We start from the raw sequence: 20,533 nt of genomic DNA, 5'->3' as shown, positions 1-20,533 counted from the left end.
CAACTCCCAGCATGCAATGGCGGCAGCCCGCCATGGCGGCGCCCGGCCTGCGGCACTGGGAGATGTAGTCCGCGCCCTGCGGGCGGGCGCGGTGCGTGCTGGGCTGTCCGCGGCGCACGGCGCGCCGGGAGCTGTAGTTCTGCGGCGGAGAAGCCTCCCCAAAATGGGGGGAGGCCGGCACCTTTCTCGACAGAGACGCTCTTGTCTCCAGGAACCATCTGCCCCACTGCTCCTTTGCGTTGTTGTTGTTGTTATTTTTTTCTTCCTCGGGGTGAGGGATGGAGAAAAAGAGGGCAGCAAGCAGGGTGCAGGACAAGAGTATTTTTAAGTAGGCTGTCTGCAGCAAGGCCCCGTCCAAACTGCATCCTGCCATGGAACTCCAGGAGTCACACTCCTGGTAAGGCTCTGCCTCCTGCATTTAACGTGCCCAGATACAGCTGTTCTGACAAGACAAGCTTATATAATCCACTACAAAAATCTGAACACACTTTTAAGTACTGAAGCATTAACAAGGGGCTCCAACATTCTACCTTGCTCACCAAGGGTTTGGTTATCCCTCTCTCCTTCCTAAAATTTGCTAGTATCAAATTGAAAAAAACCCAAACAAACACAAAACAAGTTCACCATTCATCACCATGCATTGTGCTCCATACTGCTACTGCAAACCTCCTTATTTTAGGAAAAACTTACTTCAAAATAAGCAAAGCAAAACAAACCAAACACTATTTCTGACTTCTTAAGTTTTCTTGACATACCTTAATTAGCTCCCTGAGAGTTTGGCCCAAAAGACAACTTAATGTAAAGTAAGACCTTAGAGAAAAAATGTCTTTATTATTAACCAGGTTTTTTTGCACTGGATTATGTGCCTATTGGCCCAGACCGCTAAATAACATCTACACAATGTTTCTTTCATGTTTCAAGAATTGGAAATAACTGTACAAGGTTAAAGTACAAAAGTACACAAGACAGTGGACACGAAATATCCATGTATGAGTTTATCCCATCTGCTGCTTGGTTTGAAAAGTAGAACTTTAACTAAAAAATACTGTCCTCCTATAGTTCTGTCAAGTTTAATGGAAGTGGGTATAACCTGATTACAACACTAACACCAGTATCACTGATCTGATATTTACAAAAAAATTGTATTTTTCAATAAATTAAAGTCAATGCAACACCCATGCAAGCTAGAATGCTAGCTTTTTGGTGAACAAGGACCCAACATTTGAACAAGAACCTTCCATAGTCCCAAACTTTAAAACTGCCTTTTTCTTTTTTTTCAAACTGCATCCATTCCTCGCATTGAAGATGTAAACCCCAATCCCATTCCTCTTTGCGTATGAGTCTGTGATCTTGCCATTTCATACTGTGCATCTAGATTTCTGAAAACCTCTTCCTGTTGTTTCAGCGTTTTATAACTCTCTTCATCAACGGAACTACAGCCAGCTTCATCCTCACTCTAGAAACCAGACAGAGGAAAACAAACATTAGGTGTGTAGGAAGTGGTGTTTTCATATACTACAGGTGTCCTAAATGTAAGAATTTTGCTTTGTAGTTTTCAAAAGCTAGTAAGAATTCAAGCATTTGGTTTTATTGCTGGAACATTCTAGCATAGCTTCCCTCTCACTGTCAAGAAACATGTAGAGACCTTCAACCAGTTCCTTGTTCTAACTCATTCAAATAAATGTCTCCAACTATCTATACAAAGCAATACTGTTTTATAACATTATGAATATTGGTTAGTTACCACTGTTGTTATGGATCATAACAGTTGCCTTGTTAGCCAGAAACATAATGGAATTCTGGAATTTGATTTGAATTCAAATTTAGATGCTGCTTGTGACTTTAATGAGAAATACTTAAAGTTCTTAACTACATCAGGTAGTATCAGGTTCACTAACATCTTTACTGGTTAAGGTACACTTTAAAATAAAAAAAGAAATCACTATCCTACAATTAATAAACTTAATTACACATTCAGAACTCTTTACCTTAATGCCCATGAGTTTTCTGAATTTGACGTTTTGGTCCTTGTTTCCAAAATTCAATTTTTCCCATATTTCTGCAGACTGTGATTTATCCTGTGCAAGTTAAAAAGATATATCACCTTTTAACGTAAGTTTCCATTAATATCACAATACAGTAGCAAGCAAAAAAGCAGTATTAAGAATAAGCCCATTGTGCAGCGCTAGCACAGCTGGAAGGAAAAGGTTTCCAAGTCACATTTGACATTCCTGCAGCATCCTCACAGAAACTCTTTGCAAGGGACATCTGCTTAACCATAGGTTTCAAAATGGAGGCATATTCTTTACTTGGGTAGATTGCACTCACTTCCATAAAGTTTGGAAACCTTGTCAGAATGCATTGCTTCAAGTGAATTATAGAAAAAACAAATTTGCTTATTCCAATTAATCAATATAAGGCACAATTCAGGAAGAACTGCCCAGCATTCAGGTTTCTTCTTCCCTCCCTTTCATCTCCCATCAATGCCACATGAACCAGTTTCAGTTTTTCACATCTTACGAAATGGTCTGTGAAAACCTAAGTAAGCTTGTTACATAACAGACACATGATGATAATTAATGAACAAACACACTTCTATACTAGCATATCGAAAGACAAAAATACAAATATTAGAGCATCATTTTTTCCATAGTATCACCAGTTAAAACCTGTACTCAAAACCAGCAACTTTCTGAAAAAGCAACTGCCACAGGAGCCTTTTTCATTTGGAGGCCTATACTTGACTAACTAACTGCAAGAACATTTATTTGACACAAAAAGCCTGAAGGCTTTTTGTAACTTTTGTTAGTGTTAGTAATGCATTATTCTACTCCTGAGAAGTTCCTAGCAAGGTTAGCAGACTTGTTTTTGAAGCCTGGAATTGGACACGATACAACCAGCAAAGGAAAAATCTCTACAGTCACAGAAAGGAGTGGCCAATTACAGCTCTATACCTTAGCCATCACTTTTCAGTAAAAATAGACCACCCGTATCTGTTATTTAGTTGTAAGTTGTAGGTAAACTGACAGAAGTAACATTAAGATCTAATTATACCTCGTAAGTTTTATGACATTAGGGGTTTTCCTAAGGCTTGTCTCACAACCATTTGCCACTGAAGGTCTAGTTATCTTAGTCCTTTCACTCCTGAAGTTTTACCTTGGGCTGCTATTAATAGGGAAACTGCCGAACAGGCATGACAGTAATTTTGCTGGAAATAACATTAATAAGGATCCTTAAACTGTGTGAGTACAAAATGTTTCCAAAGAAGTTTTATGAAAGTAAGAAAAGACAACATTACCCCTTCCTTTTTGCCTTGCCAAAGCATCTTCCGCTTTTTCTCTTGCTCAGCGAATTTCATTGGATTCACTGCCGCTGGGTTATAATAGCTAGGAACAGCTATTCCAGTCTCTGCTAGTGCTTTTGCTTGCAGTGCTGCCATTTGAGCTGCCATGGCTATTTGAGGAGTCACTTGTGTTCCCGATGCCAGAAGGGCAGCAACATTAATAACGGAACCTCCAGTGGCTGCAGCTGCTGAAGAAGAAAGGTAACTTGCTGTAAGACGGTAAGTTCTGACTTCTTTTGAAAAAGAAAACAAACAACATCCCGCCCCCCAAATCAACAAATAAAACTCCCAAACACTCCCTTTATCAGAAATAAGTTGAAAATGTCTGAATAACAAATGCATGATAAAAATACAGGATATTTGTAATTAAGAAACAAGTCTCCAATGGTTTTAATAAACCAGAACTAAAAGTGAAACTAATGTACCTCATGCTTCTAAATAACCCTGAGCTGGCAATAGCTTTCAAACTCTTGCTTAATGATGCATAAAAGAAGGGTCCAATGACCATCATAAAATCATTTACCAGCCTAACATACAACATTTCTGTTGCATACTCAGTAAGTGGCAAGAAATCCTGATCGTTTTTGTTGGGGTTTTATGTGGTTTTTTTGTTTTGTTTGTTTGGTTTGGGGTTTTTTTCCAAATGCTTCCTAGTTCTAGTTGTGGTTCTTATATACGGACCAAGTTAACAATTATACAAAGAAAGACAACCTGCACATTTGTTCAACAGGACTGTAATACTCAGCACATAAGCCTACAATATCTTCCACTCACACTACTGTTTGGGAATTAATATAATATACATGGACTACCTGCAGCCATTTCCTGTTGCTTCTGTTTTTCAACCATTTCTTTCTCTCTCTGTTCTTGCAGTTTCTTTGCTCTTTCCAGTCTAGAAGTACATGAGAATAAAAATATTTAGACAAGCAAAGTCAACAGCAGCAGCTTATTTACATCACACATCATCAAAATCATAACAACTTCTGACCTTCTGGCTAATGCTTCCTGTGCATCCATAGCTGTATTTCGTCCCCGAAAAGGTGGTGGACTCGGACTCCGGCTGTGACTCCTGCTGAACCTTCGGGGCTTTTCAATTCTTTTCTTTCGCTCTCTGTAACCAAATTTAACAGAATTGCTAAAACAATGAAAGTACATATATACCTTAACATTTCATAATGTGTTTGATCACAACTCTGAAAAATTGCCTGATGATTAATTTGGACAGCTCTGAGATTATACTGTAACAGTGTAAAAGTCACACTTGCCTTGTAGCAAGACAGAGCTAAAACCCAAGACTTCCAACTGCAAGATGTAATGGTATGTGTAATTCTGGGTATTCATTTATCCTCTTATACTTAGTGTTTAGAACAAATAGATCTGCTCTAGAGATTTTAATTCTAAAACCTGGCAAGAAAAAAACATAGTGTAACTTTCAGTAAAGTCAATTGCAAGAAAACTGTAAAATGGATCAAGTTGCAAGAATGCTTTAGAACCATAGAAGACCTCACAGCACTAAAATCATATTAAAAATGAGCATTTTGAAGAGGCCTGATTTAAGAACTGGAATAGTACTTAGGGAAATTAGTATTTCTCTCCCTTCTGTATACTCTTCACTAAATGTGCTTTGGACAACTGTTTGAGGGAGGCTATCAAGCTAAATGGGAGAGCTGGTTTAAACACATGTGATTTGTCTCACATTTGCTCTTGAGAAGGACAGCACTGTGCAGACAACTATGAAGCATGCATTATCTGGAGACTGACAATCTGAAAAGAATCCAGTTAATATGTATTTTTAAGCAAAATATTAAAATACTCAGTTAATTTCTCCTTTAGTAACCTTCTCCCCACATCCTCACTAGTAGAACTTGTTCTTCTGACATATACATCTAGTCCCATTTAAGCAACAGCTGCGCAAAATACACATATAAAGTACTATTAGCAGTGCTTCTCTTTGCCAGGACCATTAACATCTACATTACAAGAGATACGCTTTATCCCTGTTTAAGCCTCTGACACTGATGTTTTAAACAAGGAAGTCACAGATACTGGAAGTGTCCAATAAAGCTTAAATTACAGGAGATATCACTCACATTTTTCCCAGATTTGCCATAAACAGTAAGTTGAGATGCACAAAGATGTTTCTGCAATTTTATACTTAAATGTTATTATCAACCATTTGAGATAATAGTTAACTTGACAACAGCCACTTTAAATGGCATTCAGATATTCTGTTTCTTCTGCTTGCAACTTGGGCAGCATCTACAAACATCATGAAACGTAGACTGAAGTTACAAAAAGTGATCCTTGTTTACATGACAAATCTGGTAGAATACAAAGGAGGCAAAACTTATCTTTTCATAGAAGATGACAAGATGCAGATTCAGGCACTGGGAAGTGACAGATCTGCATTCCTGAGATAAGATGTAATGCATGTTTCAAAGATACCTTCATTTTTCCCGTGCTGACTATTGTAGTTTGGTCTTGTCTTTGGTCTGATGCTTTATTGCACTGGTAAACATCAAGGAAATAAATATTTGAGCTTTTGTATTTAAGTATTTCCATTTGAAACAAGCAGATGGTGTCATGTTTTCCACCTAGCATTTAATCAGAGCCATGCTAAAAAAGAACTGGCAGGACGGTCTACACGCTCACAGAACAAAAAGATTATAGTTTAAATGCTAGTGCGGACAGATCACTTGAAAACATGAGCTTGAGATTATGCAAAGAACCATCAAGAGAAGCTCAAGCTCTACTATTTACAAATGCTTCTGTCATAGCCTGTTAACTGTAACACAACAAATATTGCATTTCATGAATGAGGAAATTCATTTCACAGTTGAGTTTTAACAGGGTAGGTTTCCACATCATGTTTATCTGGTTTGTGAAGAGTTTTCATTGACGCTTGCCCCACAATTCTCTTTCCAAAGGCTTCACCTAAGCCCACAACTTGATGAAGTGTTCTAGCTACTGTTAAAAAAGACTTACGCCTCACTTATTTTCCTTCTCTAGGATTTGCGAGGCAAAAACAGTACTGAAAAGAAATTGATTCTTGCAGTATGTCCATCACTATCCAACAAGGCATGTTTCCAGCTGAAGAAACTCCTAAGCTCCCTTACTTTTTCTTCCCACATTTGCTGTTCTGTTTTAGGTAATGTGAATTACACTGCAGAAGCAGAAAACTATTCTGGAATGTGAAGTTTTCATGGAGCCATTAAACGCAGAATGTTCAAAGTGACTTTTAGAAACAGTAAATGCACATCATCTGTAATAACCGAAAATAATGGGGAACCGAAGCCTTAAACATCATGCTGAAGGTGGCTTAAATACCATTAAATGCAAGTAACATGTATACCCAACTGGAGACCCAGCTCTACTCACCCCAGCTGAAAGTTTGGTATAAAGTGCACGCCAAAATAAAATATGACACAAACCATGTAATTCAACTAGTTCTTCAGAAATAAGTCTTCTTAACAGTTTCACAAGTGGTGTTGTAGCATTACATGAGTGTGCTATATTCTAAAGTCTCCAATGATCCACTGTAATGTTGAGTAGTCATAACCAACTTCTACATCCTTTAAACACGCAATTTAAAATACTCTAGTGAAAATACTACTAAATGAACTGGAACACTGGCAACACTTTCTTGGGAGCTCTGAAGGGACACCAATTTGCATTCAAAGTACATGTTTTACTTTAAACAAGTAGGAGGGGAAAAACACAACTGTAGTAGTCATTAAGTCATATTTCAGCTTACTCATTCAGAAAATCCTACAGGGCATTAAGAATGCAAAGCTAACACATACAAATAGACTCAGAACTCTACACCAAAATACTGAATGATTCATCAGTATTGGAAAACATCAACTTCTATACAGTGATGAAAACCTCAACTCTAGCATACTCCAGGTGAGGCATGGATCTCAACTCCGTCAAACAGACCCAGAATAAGCCAGTATGTATCTAACTAGAGTGTTTCAATATGTGCTTCCAGAATTTAAGTTTAAGGAAGAAATGGAGACACCCAAGATAGGGAGGAAAAATTAACATGATAAATATTCTCCTGTTGAACTTGACAAAAAGGAGTTAGTAATCACTAACACAGAATAGTACATTCAGATCAGAAAGTCCATCTGACTCAAAATTCACCTTAACACTACACTAACCATGCTAGTTAACAGACAAGACAAATTTTTAAATGAACTTTGTGGAGCTGATCAGAATTAGCTTCTCATCAGTGTATCTGCTATGGCAGCCAGTGACTCCCAGTTAAACTTCCCTTTTATGATATATACACAAAGAGATAAATACTATAGTATTTTTAAAGTAGTGATTTGCCAACCACACTACTCTCGTATCAAACACATGAAAGGGTTAGTTGTATGTTATTCTTCAGTTTTTCCCACTTAAGTATCATTTAAATACCCTATTTAAAATAGTAAATTTAGTTGTGGTCTAAGAAGCCAAAAAGAGCTTCAACTGTGGTAATCATTCCTAGGCAAAATATTATTTACTTTCCTTCTATTTTATCAGTCAGAAGTTCTAAAATGGTGGTTTTATAAGATACCCACAAAATAACTAGTAAAGCATTTCTAATTACTAGCAAGAATCATGCTATGAAAAGCCGAGAATCTGAGACATTTAAGCTGTCTAGGAGAAATGTTTCTGTAAATGTATGCATAGTTGTCCTTAACCCACTATATCAAAACAGCTGAGAAAAAGCCAAACACATTTAGTTACACTGAATAAACATTAACTGGCAAACCCATTATTTTTCTATACATCAGCCTGTCACAGAACATTCAACCAAACACCACTAAGCGTATATGGAAGGTAACACTCACCTGCTTCTACTCCTAGTTCTGCTTTTACTTCTGCTTCTATGTCTGTGTCTAGATCTTGATCTAGAACGAGATCTTATACGTCGTTTTCTCTCTCTGCTGCGAGATCGGGATTTTTTCCTATCACGACTTCTACTACGATGACGTCTGAAACACATGTCCCAAATTCTTACATATATTCTCATGTTTAAATTCAGCTTCTACTTAAGGACTTACATACAGGTTCATCACCACAGGGCAAAATGCATCAGGCAGGGTGGGGAGACTGCAAACTACACACGGAAGAGTTCATGCCTGGAACAGTTTAAGTTGTAAGACCAGGAGATGGAATGGTAAAGGAACCAAACACTACCACCAGCCACAACAGCCAAGTGAGTTACACAGAGTTTATGTAAACAGTCATACTCATCAATATAGCTATTTTTAGTTGCTCATAAAAGTGTACATCTCAAAACAAATACATGGCCAAACTAATCTGATGCATGAGTCTTGAATTCAAGGCAACAATACTCTCCTCCTCCTCCCCATGATATTCAGATAATCACAGAATGGTTTAGGTTAGAAGAGACCTTAAAGATCATCTAGTTCCAACCCCCCTGCCATGGGCAGGGACACCTTCCACTAGACCAGGTTGCTCAAAGCCCCATCCAGCCTGGCCTTGAGTACTCCCATACCTTAGGGAAGAGATGCCCAAATTTCAGCTTGTGAGTCACACATGCTCCCTCATTAGCTGAAGCTTGTTCCTTGCTATCATGTTTGCTACAGATCCCTCAGCTATGAGCCGAACTTGCTGAAAAGTTTTGCTGGCAGCAACCTCTTTTGTCCCAAGCAATTCTCCTACCACAAGTGTGCTAGGTGGCCTACTGTGCAAGGCGGCTTAGACAGCATTGTCCCTGGATAAACTCTTGATTTAGGAGGTAAAAAGCCATGACATTGCTAAGGTGTATTTTCTTTATCGTCACTGAAAACAGGGAACATTAAATACACTCTGTTTATAAATTTTCTATACTCTTTAAGCTAACTATAAACATGAGACAGATCACCTATATAAAGCCTTAGAGATATTTTGTACTTTTACTCAGAACCAATCTGAAAAAAAAATAGCAGCAAATGCACTACCCAATGAAAACTGAAACGTGCAATATAAACTGATGCTTTAAAGTTAAATTAGATAAGTAATATAATCGAGCTGTACTTTAGAAGTCTACACAAATTCCAAACATTGCTTTTGCAAATGCACTTAAAAGAGAATAAACATGTAAAACAACTTACCTTTCACGAGACCTGGATCTTGAATGACTCCTCCCTCTTGATGATTTTCTCTCTTTGCGTTTATGTCTATCCTCACCATTTTCAGATGAATTTAGGCTATCTCTTCCCTTGTCAGAAGAATGTTCTTTGTCATTGTGGTCTTCAGATTTGTGCTTCTTGGAGGACTTCTCTTTGGATTCATGTCTTCTTGCCTGTTTTAAGAAGAAGTTGGTTCTTTCAGGAAAATAGTGCAACAAAGAGAGTTAGTATGGGTATCAGAAGACAAAAAATGATAAGTTGTGATGCAACATTAGTAACCTTAGGAGCGTGACTCAATCATGAGCGATGGCTATTTTACCTAATGCCACCAACTATCCAAAGTTGCAAATGCACACTTTCATTTTTCCCCCTTTTCCCTCCTCCCCACTTTCTAAAGGATTTTTAAAGCACCCATCAAGGTATCTTTACAGTGTTTCCACATAAGAGTTCACAGCATTGTAACAAAAACAACTGTCATTCTCAGTTACTGTCTCCATTCCAAACACATAAGAAGTATCTATCTTGAAGTACCTGACAATTTATGAACATGCATATATATACACACACTCAATCTGGAGTGAATATTTAGTATTTGCCTAAGCCTACCAGGTAGAAAGTTACTAAAATCCAAACATAGTTGCAGACATGTACGATCTTGCTTTTAGCACTAAAACAATTTTCTATCCATTATTAGGTAACTAATTTTTAGAGCAAAACTCTCCTCAGTCAGCAACTTCCGACAGTTTTTAAAAAGCAGTAAGTTACGTGGTTGTCATCCCATTTTTAGTATTTAAAACTAACATGCATCACTCTGAGACCTCCCACAGTAGTTTTAAATTAAAGAAATGCTGCTCCACTATACTGCAATTTCTTCCTGCAGTGCCTCTTAAAAAAAAGATTCCTTTTTATAGCTGCAATGCCAAAAATACTTAGCAAGGTCAGGCCTGATTTTTGCCAGTGTTTTCCTTAGAGACTAAGTCATGACATCAACACCTTTTCTTAATATATCCAGTTTATTTTGAAATCTTTCTAGCACAAAAGCATAGCCCACTTAAGTCTTAAGGTTAAATAATGTTTTGTTTCAAGTCACCATTTAAGCATGATACATTCATTTTAGACCAAAACCCAATTCTTCAGTGCGTTTTTTTGCTTATCTAAATCTGTTAACTACTTGTAAAACCTTTCCTATAATCATAACTCTCTCTCAAAAGAAACAAGTCTGGAGAAGATGCTATAATTAGCTTATACCCATTTACCCAAGCCTTTCTAACTGCTTATTAATATATATGTTTCTAAATATATTTGATTATAATTCTTCAAGTATACAATAATGCTATATATTTTTCCTCTTACAGTATTTTATTCTTAACTCCTTGAATAATCAGTTGTTACATAAAAACATATCTGAAGTTTGAGATGTTAACCTGTACATTAATTTTGTTTTTACGCAAGTCGCTGTTCCAATATACATATTAAAAATAATTACTGATATTCAGTATTTAGTCTACAAAGAGCTTAATCTTGCAAATGAATGAACACAGTAAATCTACTGTGGGACATTGTTCCTTATCTGTTCACTCTGTGAAACTTAGAAATTGCTAAATAAATTGTGTAAGATTAGATCCAACAGCATGGCAAAACACTGGACATAATTTTAAGCGAGGACTTTTTTTTTTTTTAAAACATTAAAAAGAGATTTTATTTTTTTTTAAAAATCACGTCTTCCAGGCACACACTTAGTAATAAACCACCATTATATCCCATAACGGATTTAAGATATTTTTAAGGGAAATATGAGTTTGAATGACTAATAGTTACCTTATCATGAAGTAGGCTTATAATTTTGCTATCTGAGTCTGCAGCGTCTTCAGTTCAGTCTCTTCGCGCATTAGCACGCTGAGTATGATTTATTATAGAAATGTTATCATGTGAGCTAAACAATATATTCAATTTCACAAAAACTCTCCTAGATTATTTTTCTTTTCCTTTTTTTTTTCCTCCTTTTTTAAACAGAGCTTCCATTGGAAAGGGGGAAGGAGAAGTTACTGACCCGGGTTAAAAGTTGAAAAGTCCCTCATCTGACCCAGCCTGCTATTGCCCCCCACAGCTTAAACTTCTTTGTGACTATTTCAATGCTCCTGGTTTGCTCATTTCATCTCCTCTCTGGTGTGTAAGCCAGTTATTTTCAAGGTATTACTGATGCTGTCTCTTCTCACTCCCCTATATATACACACAGGTATTTATTTATTTTTTAAAAGAGACAGCCCTCTGGAATTTTTGCTCCTACTGTCATGTTTCCAGCTGACTCAGCTTGTTTGTCAAGCTATGACAGTCTTTACAATTAAAGGATGCAATAAACAGAGCTTGGTCAGGTGGGGAATTATTTTTAATACACTTAAGTAGGTGGGCATGTATCACAGAGTCCTGAACATTGGCCAGGAATAAAGCCACCCAAGGCTTTTGGTTAATGGAAGCTCTGTGAAAGTCATCAAGAACACCATTCTACTTCTCCACATGAATTCTTTCTTTTGGCTGTTTCCAAAAAAAAAAAAGAAAAAAAAAAAGACAAACATTAAGTTACTAGTTTCTGAAAGCATTTTTCTATAAAACTATTACCTTGTCAACATGATGGCTGCAATCATGCTTCACTATGAAAGGATCTCCATATCCATTTTTAAGCTTAAAGTTTCCAATTTCTTGTACTTACCATAAAGTCATTTATATACGTTTACACATATGTGCATTACTACAAGATACTTTTAAAGATGTATTGTACAATTACCTAAACGCTACAAAGTGTTAATTACCTCTTTGCTTCTGCTCCGGCTTCTGTGTTTTCTTCCTTCAGTATCTGGAGAAGAAAGCATTATTGTTATTTACCAACTTAAAGAGGAGACCAGCTGTCTATAATCTTTCTTGTTCCTTTCAGTTATTCCACCCCCAAAAGTCAAGAACAGATATTTAGAAAACAAACAGCACTATTTGAATATCTACTGCAGAAAGCAAACTCTAGCTGTTACTCCCAGTTCTTTGCTTTTATTTATGCTCTGACAATGAAAAACTAGCCCATGTCTTACTCCAGTCACATTCTTCAGCCAGGTAACTTTGTTTTTGTTACAACCATGCAAAAGTATCCCAGTCTAAGCATATGTAATTAAAATGAAGACAAAGTAGTATGGTTTTCTGCTTGGTGTTGTCCCCTGTCCACCCCCATCCATCATCTTGTGAACGAACATTCACAAGACCTTTTTCCTTAGCACTTCTACCATTAAGATGGAAAAGTTTCAATAGAACACACTTAAGATACAAAATCAAAATTAGTAGCTTCATTTTTTCCCAATTCTAACAAGTTACTAGAGTTAAGTCTGTTCATTTTTTTCAAAACAGCTTTAAAGAGATTTCAGTTCTACAAGCACAGATCAGAACATTACTAAGCAACTTTGCTTTTATGAAGACCATACCTGACTTCCGTCTTCTTTCCCTTGACCGTGAGCGTGATCTTGAATAATGATGCTTTGATGTTCTGGGAGAACTAGAGGCATCTGATTGTTCCTTTTTCTTTTCTCTTTCTGGAGAGGACTTTTCTGGGGCTACTCCGTCTCGTTCTGTATCACTACCCTACATGTGAGGACAGAAAGTTTAAACCCCAAAAACTTAGGACTGAAAAACAAGAAAAACTATTTACTTAGTTCTTCCTCTGAAGACACACTTAGAACTATTTTCTGTAAAGACAATCTCTTGAGTAGCCACCCCATTATTAGTTAAGCAATAGCTTGATAGACTTGCAGTGAACTGTGTAACTGCATACAGATTGATTTTTCAAGACTTTATTAAAAGACAACTAACACATAGTAATATTTTGCTCTCCCACTACATTAGACCGCACTTTACTTTTTCCACACGCTTTTGAGAATATCAGTAAGCCTAAACTCTGATCCACAGTTTTCGCTAAATGGTGCTGTTTGTAGGTCAATTACCTTTTAACATTTATATGACTAAGATTACTTAAGGTCAATGTCGTCCCAACAGCTAAGTCACCTCACAAGTTAGGGCATTACTGAGGCACAGCACAAACCCCCCACAGTATTCTGAAGTACAGAATAAACTTCGAAGAGAAATGAAATGAGGTATATTGTACTAGTGTTAGCTAACTTTGGAATAAGAAAAACTTCAAACAGTATCTCTATGCAAAAATGTGTATTTGCATGAGAGTACACATAGGTCACATTCACCTGTCCCAGTAATTTCTGTATCACATTTTTCTTAGACGACAAAAGCCAGGATGTTCCCTCCATTCCTTTTAAACCTTGATCTAGGAGGACTAAACCCAGAAACTTACCATGTGTAGAGCAGTCAAGACTGCTTTGTGATTCAAAGCTGGGAGAAGTAAATGTGTACAACCAGTGTACAATGCAATCAAAGGAACAGAACGGGAAAAAGTACACACTGAGAAGGTGAATGTGCTTTCATTAGTGCCTTTATAGATTCATTGGTGTCTATTGTTCTCATCATATAAATGGCAGTTAAAATCAAACCTTCTGACCATTGTGTGGCTGCAGAAGATTTCACTAAGGAGATAATTTGGCCCAGAAATGCTGTTCATGAAAATATTTTAGTGTAGCAGATGACTCTAACTTGCATGGTTTTCTACCAGCTGCAGTTTTATTTCTAAACTGAACAAGAAATGTGAAAAGCTCTCAAATGCTGATTTATATTCATTACTTTGAAAACAAAGCTGCTAGTTTTTCTTAAACCACAACAGATATTACAGATTGTCACTAATATATTGTGTATTAATGGTAGACTTTCTTCATAACATGCTACAGGTAAATCTTTGGATTTCTATTTCAGCTACTAGCATTTAGTCTGCACAATTCTTTATTAATTTGCATCTGTACAAAGATATATCTACAGTAAAATCCCTTTAAGAGAGATAAAGCAGCTGTTCACTTCTCCATTCACATGGTATACTGATATCTAGTTCAAAACACACCGGCATATGGACAACAGCACTGACCGCTTAAGATCGCATCTGCAGCGTAGCTTTAACTATCGTCTCAGTGATGCTGAATACTATTGATACACCACCCATCACCCTGAAAACTTCAGAATATTAGATAAAGAGTAGGAACCGACCCCCTACTTGTGATCTTAACCACCACAATCCTTAGCATTCCACATCTACTCATCATCTGCTTATCTACACTTCCCCCCCCCTTCTACTCAGTCCCTCACTTCTCCATCTAAGGTTTCCAAAAGACTCAGCTAGCAGAAGTTTCAAAGGAACTTTGAGACTTCTATAAATTTACATTTCCAAGGAACTTGTGAAGGATAAGGAGAACACCAGCTAACAATCTAAGTTAACTGGGTTTTTAAACATAGAAGCCAATTGAAATTGAGCCCACTGCCACATTTTCCAAGACTACCAGCCTCATTATTTATACACAATGCTGTTCATCAATGCCCTTGTGCACTGCACCTTAGAGAAATCTCTCAGCTCTACAAAAACTACGGCAAAAAAAGGGTAACAGACTCCAATGAGACTGTTCTCAGTTGTTAAAGTACATGTGGGATTGGCCACAGGCTGTTTCATTGAACAAGCCTCTCACCTACTGCTTCAGAGGAACCTCAAAAAGAGTGCCTATAATCTAGGTGCAAAACTACAAGTCCATAAGTCTTCAAGTCCTCTTACAGAAAAAATACCCTATTCTTAACAAGTTAAATTAGATAAACCGAAAATACATCATTAAAAAAAAAAAAGATTCATTTGCTCCGGAAGTTTACAGTCCTCTTGTTCTGTTTCACCACTGGTCAAACTTTCAAGACAAAACCTTAAAATACTAGATTAAACACCACAAAGTACTTAAGTCAACTTTAAAAAGTTTTATCACTTTAACGTCTGGTTCGTTGGGTTTGGTTTTTTTTCACTCGAGACTTTAATAACTTTTGAAAAAAAATTAACCGCATTGGGTTTGGTAACTACTCTTATTGGTTCTTCAACTCAATTACAGAACAAACACCTTTATGTGTTACCAAGCCAAACAAATTCTAACAAAAAATAAAGCTACACTCTTAGAACATAAAGGACAGTGATAACTACACCACAGGCGTTTCCTATCCATAGTAACCATAAACACAGGAGGATGAGAGCAAATAATTAATCACTGAGTGCAATAAGATGCTGAAAATAGCAAGCCTGTGATCAAACACAAAGAAAAATAATAGGATAGGGAAAGCTACATGAAGGAAAACTGAGCATGGCCCAACCGCCAAATCGATCCCCTCTTCCTCCCGTCCCAGGGAACCTGCGCCCAAGTCTCTCTGAGAAACGCCTATTCCTATAACCACAACACTTCTCTCCCCAGCCAGGAAATGATAGGGCCTCGGTCACAAGGCCTCATCGCTCTTCTCCAAGCCCAGAGAAATGAAACAGAAACTTCTGGAAACAGGGAGAGAAGTAATGGGTGAAAAGCGGCCATCCCCTGCCCGAGGCCCATCATGGCGCCGGCAAGCGAAGGAGCGGCGGGCGCCATTTTGTCTCTCCGCGCACACGGCTTCCCGACCCAGCCCTCCCCATCTCCCACGCTCTTCCCTCCCGCCCCGCGGCAGCCCCCTTCCCAATTCGGCTCCCTCCAAATATCCCGGCAGCGAACACCACTTACCGCCATGACCGAGCGTCCGGGACGTCGCTCCCCTTCAACGACTCCTCACAAGGAGCTCAACCTCCCTCAGCAGCCGCGGCCGTAGCGCTCACGAACCGAGGCGACACGCCCCGCCCTCCCTTTCCCTTCAGGCGCCCGGATGTAACCATGGGGCGGGGGAAGGCGGCAGGCGGCAGGGAGCGAGGGAGCCGCGGTGCATCCTGGGGGCGGAGAAGGATTAGGGGGTGTCTTAGCAACGGTGCGGTTCGCGTTCGGAGGAAGTTTGGCCTACGCTGCGACCCGTAGCGTTCGCCAGGGTTCCCGCCAATTTGAAAGCCTGAAGCGGCTGAGGAACTGCGGTAATGGTTTGTCACAGGCCCGCAGGGCTGCGGTGAGGAGATGGGAGGACGGCTCGCGGCCCTTGTGGGCAGGGGTGCCCGCTGCGTGGCGGGGAGGGCTCGGTAGCACTGCGTTTCCTTCAGTCTGGGGAGCGAAACCTGTCCTCGCCCAGCTGCGTTCGGTCAGGCCCGCTGGGGACATCAGCTGGGAGGCTCGTTGCTCCTGCTTCGGAAGGCTTACCGTGCTACCGTTCCTCCTAGGCGCAGAATCATGATAGAATAATAAAATCAGTAATCTGTGCGTGGTCATGTAACTTTTTTAAAGCTCTCTGCCTTACAGCATGTTCCTTAAATGTTTATCATAGGTAAACATGTGGAATGATATTGAACTTCTTGCGAATGATGACACGGGGAGTGAGCAGCTCCCTGTAGGTTTAGGATATGAATGTGGAACTGCATTGTACCAAGTGGATACGTTACTTCAAATCACATCTTCAGAAAAGGTAGAATTCATCAAAGCTGTTGTTCTTTTTCTTAATAATTACCAGAGCTTCTTTATCATATATTCTAAAGTGTCTCAGTTATTATATATAACAACCTTTTTCTTCCTAGGTCTCCGTTAATCCGCAGTTGTATGCATGCAACTCAAGGGATGGCAGTATTATTGTTGTTGACAGATCGGTGGCACTACTTGACAGTACTGGGCAGTCTCTTCAGATGCACATTCAGTTTGGTAAGTTCATTCCTTTGGAATCCCACTGGAAGTTAAAATTGACTTTTAAAATATATATGTTAGGTTTGTATAGGAAAATATAGCAAGTATCTTGCATATCTAACTAGCCTATAAAAGGAAGTATTATAATAAATACCTAAGTAATAAAAAGTGATTGCTGATTCTGTATGCAATTAACTAAGTATTTCTGTACAGTTTAATTAAAATGCTCGCAAACTTTTCACTGGAATGGGAATAATGGATACCAAAATCGCTCCCTGTATGCCCTTTCCTCTACTTTTGAATAATCAAAAGAAATAATTTTGAAGACATCTGGGACACTGTATTGTCCAATTCCTGTGTTTCAAATATGAATGCCTAGTAATAAAAAGCAAGTCTTAATATTTGACATTTTGTCTTGGAACTTTTCAGATACTAATGTGGATGTAGTTGGTATGTGTCAAGAAAAACAATTTCTTGTGGTCGGTGAGAGAAGTGGCAATTTCCATCTTATTCACATACCAACAAAACAAAACTTGCTAACCAAGGTACAGTAAATTTTCTATTCTAATTTTGCTGAAAACCTTTTGCTCTCAGAATTTCTTGAGTTGTTTTCTTTCTTTCAAATATCAAAATAGAAACATTCTTGTGTTTTGAACACATCTTCTAGTTTGAACAAACAAACAGATTAAAGGGACACTTTTGTTCCCATAAGTAACGAAGAAGCAAAATATATTTAGGAATGGCATGTATACACAAGAACTAGCTCTTCATGAAAGAAAAAAGTTTAAAGTTTGAATTGATGATCAGTATTTTTTTTTTCCAGATAAAATACGAAATAATAGTCTAATAGTCTTTATGTTGATTCTGTTTTAGATTTTGTTTGAAAAATCTTCAAGTGAAAAGACTTACCTAAATCTCTTTATTGAAAAAGATAATGCAGATGCAGGTAAGATCTTGATGTTACTTCTTTTCCTTGTCTCAATTTTTGTGATTTTGTTCCCCTTTACTATCACTCAGGGAAAGAGATTACAAAATAAATAATCAGATACAGCCTTACATTGCATTGTACACATTAATTGCACTTTTCTTAATGCTTTCCTGTGAAGATATTTAGCTCATTAATTACTTTTAAAAATGTCATAGAAAACAACAAACATTCAGAACTCAATACCTCTTTCTTTTGAGACTGTGCTAAACATATGAAAATGCTCAAAAAGGAAAGATTCCTTCTCCTTCTTCTATCAGACTTCAGTTTTTAGTAGTTCTTGTTCTTCCATAAGCTCCCAGTCTTGTTCTGTCACAATGTATTTAAATGCAGTTTTGCCATGAAAACAGAATTTGCAGTCTGATGGATGCATATAAAAATCATAATTTCAAACAAAACTCTAAGATGTACAAACTTATTCTACTCTTGGTTGAAGGTGACAAATTTTTGTTTAAAAATAGTTTAATATATTGGTCAGATTTTTTTTTTTGTCAGTTATTTCACTGTCCTGTTCGTAAGCAAGTAGTCTTTTGATGGTTATTGAATACTTAAGTTTGAAATATTTGTATTGAATTTTTTTTTAGGTGTTTATCATATGTTCATTCTCACAAGCAATGGATTCTTCTGCATTATGTGTCTCCCACTTGCTAAAACACAGGAAGGTAGGATGATCTACAAACCACTGGGGATTTCCATTTGAACAGGAAAAGCTGTATTAAAAAAGTTTTTCCTTGCATCTTACTAATGGGAATAAGATATTGAGTTGGGATTTTCTGTATAATCTGAGTTTGTTTTTCAAGGGAAACTGATATATAACTAGTTTCATAATAAAATTATTTTTTGTTCTTCCAATACTTCCTCTATCTTATGTTTCTCTGAGTCACTGCTTTAGAGAGAGTACTGAATACTATGGAAGCAGGATTTTAAGCTATAATCAGTCTTAACTGTACTGAAGAATATTGGGAATAATTTAAATTTTTAATGCTGTATAAGTATAGTTATTAGTTTTCTGTAACTCAATACTGCGATCAATAGAAATAGACCCTGTTAAAGATCCTGACTAAAGTGTTTTTTTGGCATAGTCACGTTAGGATTAAACTATCCTATATGATGTTTAGTGACTTTTTTCAATTTTGAAAAAGTTTATTTAACACTGATTTTATTTATTTATTTATTTTTTTAATCTAGCAATTGACAAGATGGATATGATTACGGCAAAGAAAGTAAGAAATACCTGCTAACTTGTAACATATGTGTTAAGTGCAAACCTTATAACAATACTTTGCTCTGTACATTTCATTGACTACTTACCAGGTTATTATTACAACTCATAATTGTGATTATTTCTTTTTCTGTACGTGGAGAAGTGAGCAGTTCAAGGTTTTATCCACTGATTGTATAAAAAACTTTTTTTCTTCCCCTTTTGTTTGCTTTCCTTTCATCTTCCACACCACAAGTTACAAGGACAGATAAAGACAGCTTTCATTTCCACAGAAGAGTATCACAGCCTCAGCTGTCAGAATTTTGTGATAAGTAACTCAATGAACAAAATCCATTTGATAATTGGGGTAAGTACTAGGAATGTGTTCATAACAATTATTATGTGATCAGAGATGGTGGGTTTTGATCTGCAACAAAATTTATCTCTAGCTGTTTAAAAAGGAGGTAATAAACTTTTTGCACTAAGACTTTTTGTCTTTCATTTCCTTCACTGTAAATTTAAAGGTTATCAGTTGTGCAGTCTGTCCATAGCTTTTGTTGTAAGGAAATAACTGTTGTGATTTCAGAACTTGCTCTGTTATGATGCATGGGGGAAAAATATTTTCACCCTGGTTGCATGACCTTAGTAAATCCACTGTGGTTCCTAGCCTGTACAGGCTAGTCTATTAATAGTCCTATCCTTGAGCTCAGAGACAAAGCCGAAGTTGGCAAGAGTCTTCTAATCAGGTTCACATTCAGCAGAAGCTTGCCAAAGTAACAATTAAGGTCCCAATTCAACAAAGCATGAATTAAGTACAGGAACTAATAAAAAAATAAAAATATAGACATATTTTGAAATGTTATTTTGGACTAGAAACAAGTTTTCTGAGTTCATTGACTGAAGCCTGTTGAATGCAGTGCAATTTTTCTCAGTAGGTTCAGTGTACGTTTCATTCAGGTTTTATGTTCTATGAGAATGGAAAGTGGATGTTTTGCAATATGGCATGTTTTTAGAAGAGCCAAAAATGTTTAGGGAAGGTGACTGTAACAGTTACTGTAGTAAAGGCCAGTCTTGAAATGAGAAAGAAAAAAGGCTAAATTAAAAAAAAAAAAGGTCTTTTTCTGAGTATCAACATTCACTGGGAATAAAGTTTGTTTTGCAGCTTTGCAAGTGTGTTTATAA

The 20,533-nt window shown here is 37.4% G+C and overlaps 2 protein-coding genes across 7 annotated transcripts in view; one reads left to right on the top strand and one right to left on the bottom strand.

Annotated features, from left to right (window-relative positions):
- Positions 1-811: 811 nt before the first annotated feature.
- RSRC2 (arginine and serine rich coiled-coil 2) lies at positions 812-16,350 on the bottom strand. 4 transcript variants are annotated; one of them, XM_075041268.1, is made up of 10 exons: positions 16,134-16,350; positions 12,933-13,089; positions 12,279-12,322; positions 9,454-9,644; positions 8,185-8,328; positions 4,332-4,454; positions 4,156-4,235; positions 3,299-3,528; positions 1,989-2,078; positions 812-1,456 (listed from the first exon to the last, which is right to left on the bottom strand). In XM_075041268.1, the coding sequence occupies exons 1-10, from the start codon at positions 16,137-16,139 to the stop codon at positions 1,277-1,279; spliced, it is 1,245 nt and encodes a 414-aa protein (XP_074897369.1). In that variant the 5' UTR covers positions 16,140-16,350; the 3' UTR covers positions 812-1,276. The 4 variants fall into 4 exon arrangements, with proteins under 4 accessions (XP_074897369.1, XP_074897368.1, XP_074897370.1 ...); XM_075041267.1 differs by having other exon boundaries at positions 3,299-3,531; positions 16,134-16,347; XM_075041269.1 differs by lacking the exon at positions 16,134-16,350 and adding an exon at positions 11,290-12,003 and having other exon boundaries at positions 3,299-3,531; positions 9,454-9,666.
- The window catches only part of KNTC1 (kinetochore associated 1), a 41,315-nt gene continuing 37,123 nt past the window's right edge, over positions 16,342-20,533 (top strand). For 2 of the 3 annotated variants that reach the window (XM_075041264.1, XM_075041263.1), the window contains exons 1-8: positions 16,342-16,477; positions 16,816-16,953; positions 17,063-17,183; positions 17,595-17,710; positions 18,039-18,111; positions 18,735-18,812; positions 19,339-19,373; positions 19,608-19,718. In XM_075041264.1, coding sequence (XP_074897365.1) covers positions 16,475-16,477; positions 16,816-16,953; positions 17,063-17,183; positions 17,595-17,710; positions 18,039-18,111; positions 18,735-18,812; positions 19,339-19,373; positions 19,608-19,718 — 675 coding nt within the window. In that variant the 5' untranslated portion in view covers positions 16,342-16,474. Of the gene's footprint in view, positions 16,504-16,815; positions 16,954-17,062; positions 17,184-17,594; positions 17,711-18,038; positions 18,112-18,734; positions 18,813-19,338; positions 19,374-19,607; positions 19,719-20,533 lie in introns of all 3 variants that reach the window. The other variant, XM_075041262.1, reaches the window with a different exon arrangement.

The sequence above is a fragment of the Buteo buteo genome, chromosome 11 (genome assembly GCF_964188355.1).
Source record: "Buteo buteo chromosome 11, bButBut1.hap1.1, whole genome shotgun sequence".
Taxonomy (NCBI): Eukaryota; Metazoa; Chordata; class Aves; order Accipitriformes; family Accipitridae; genus Buteo; species Buteo buteo.
This window is presented reverse-complemented; position numbering and strand designations above follow the sequence as displayed.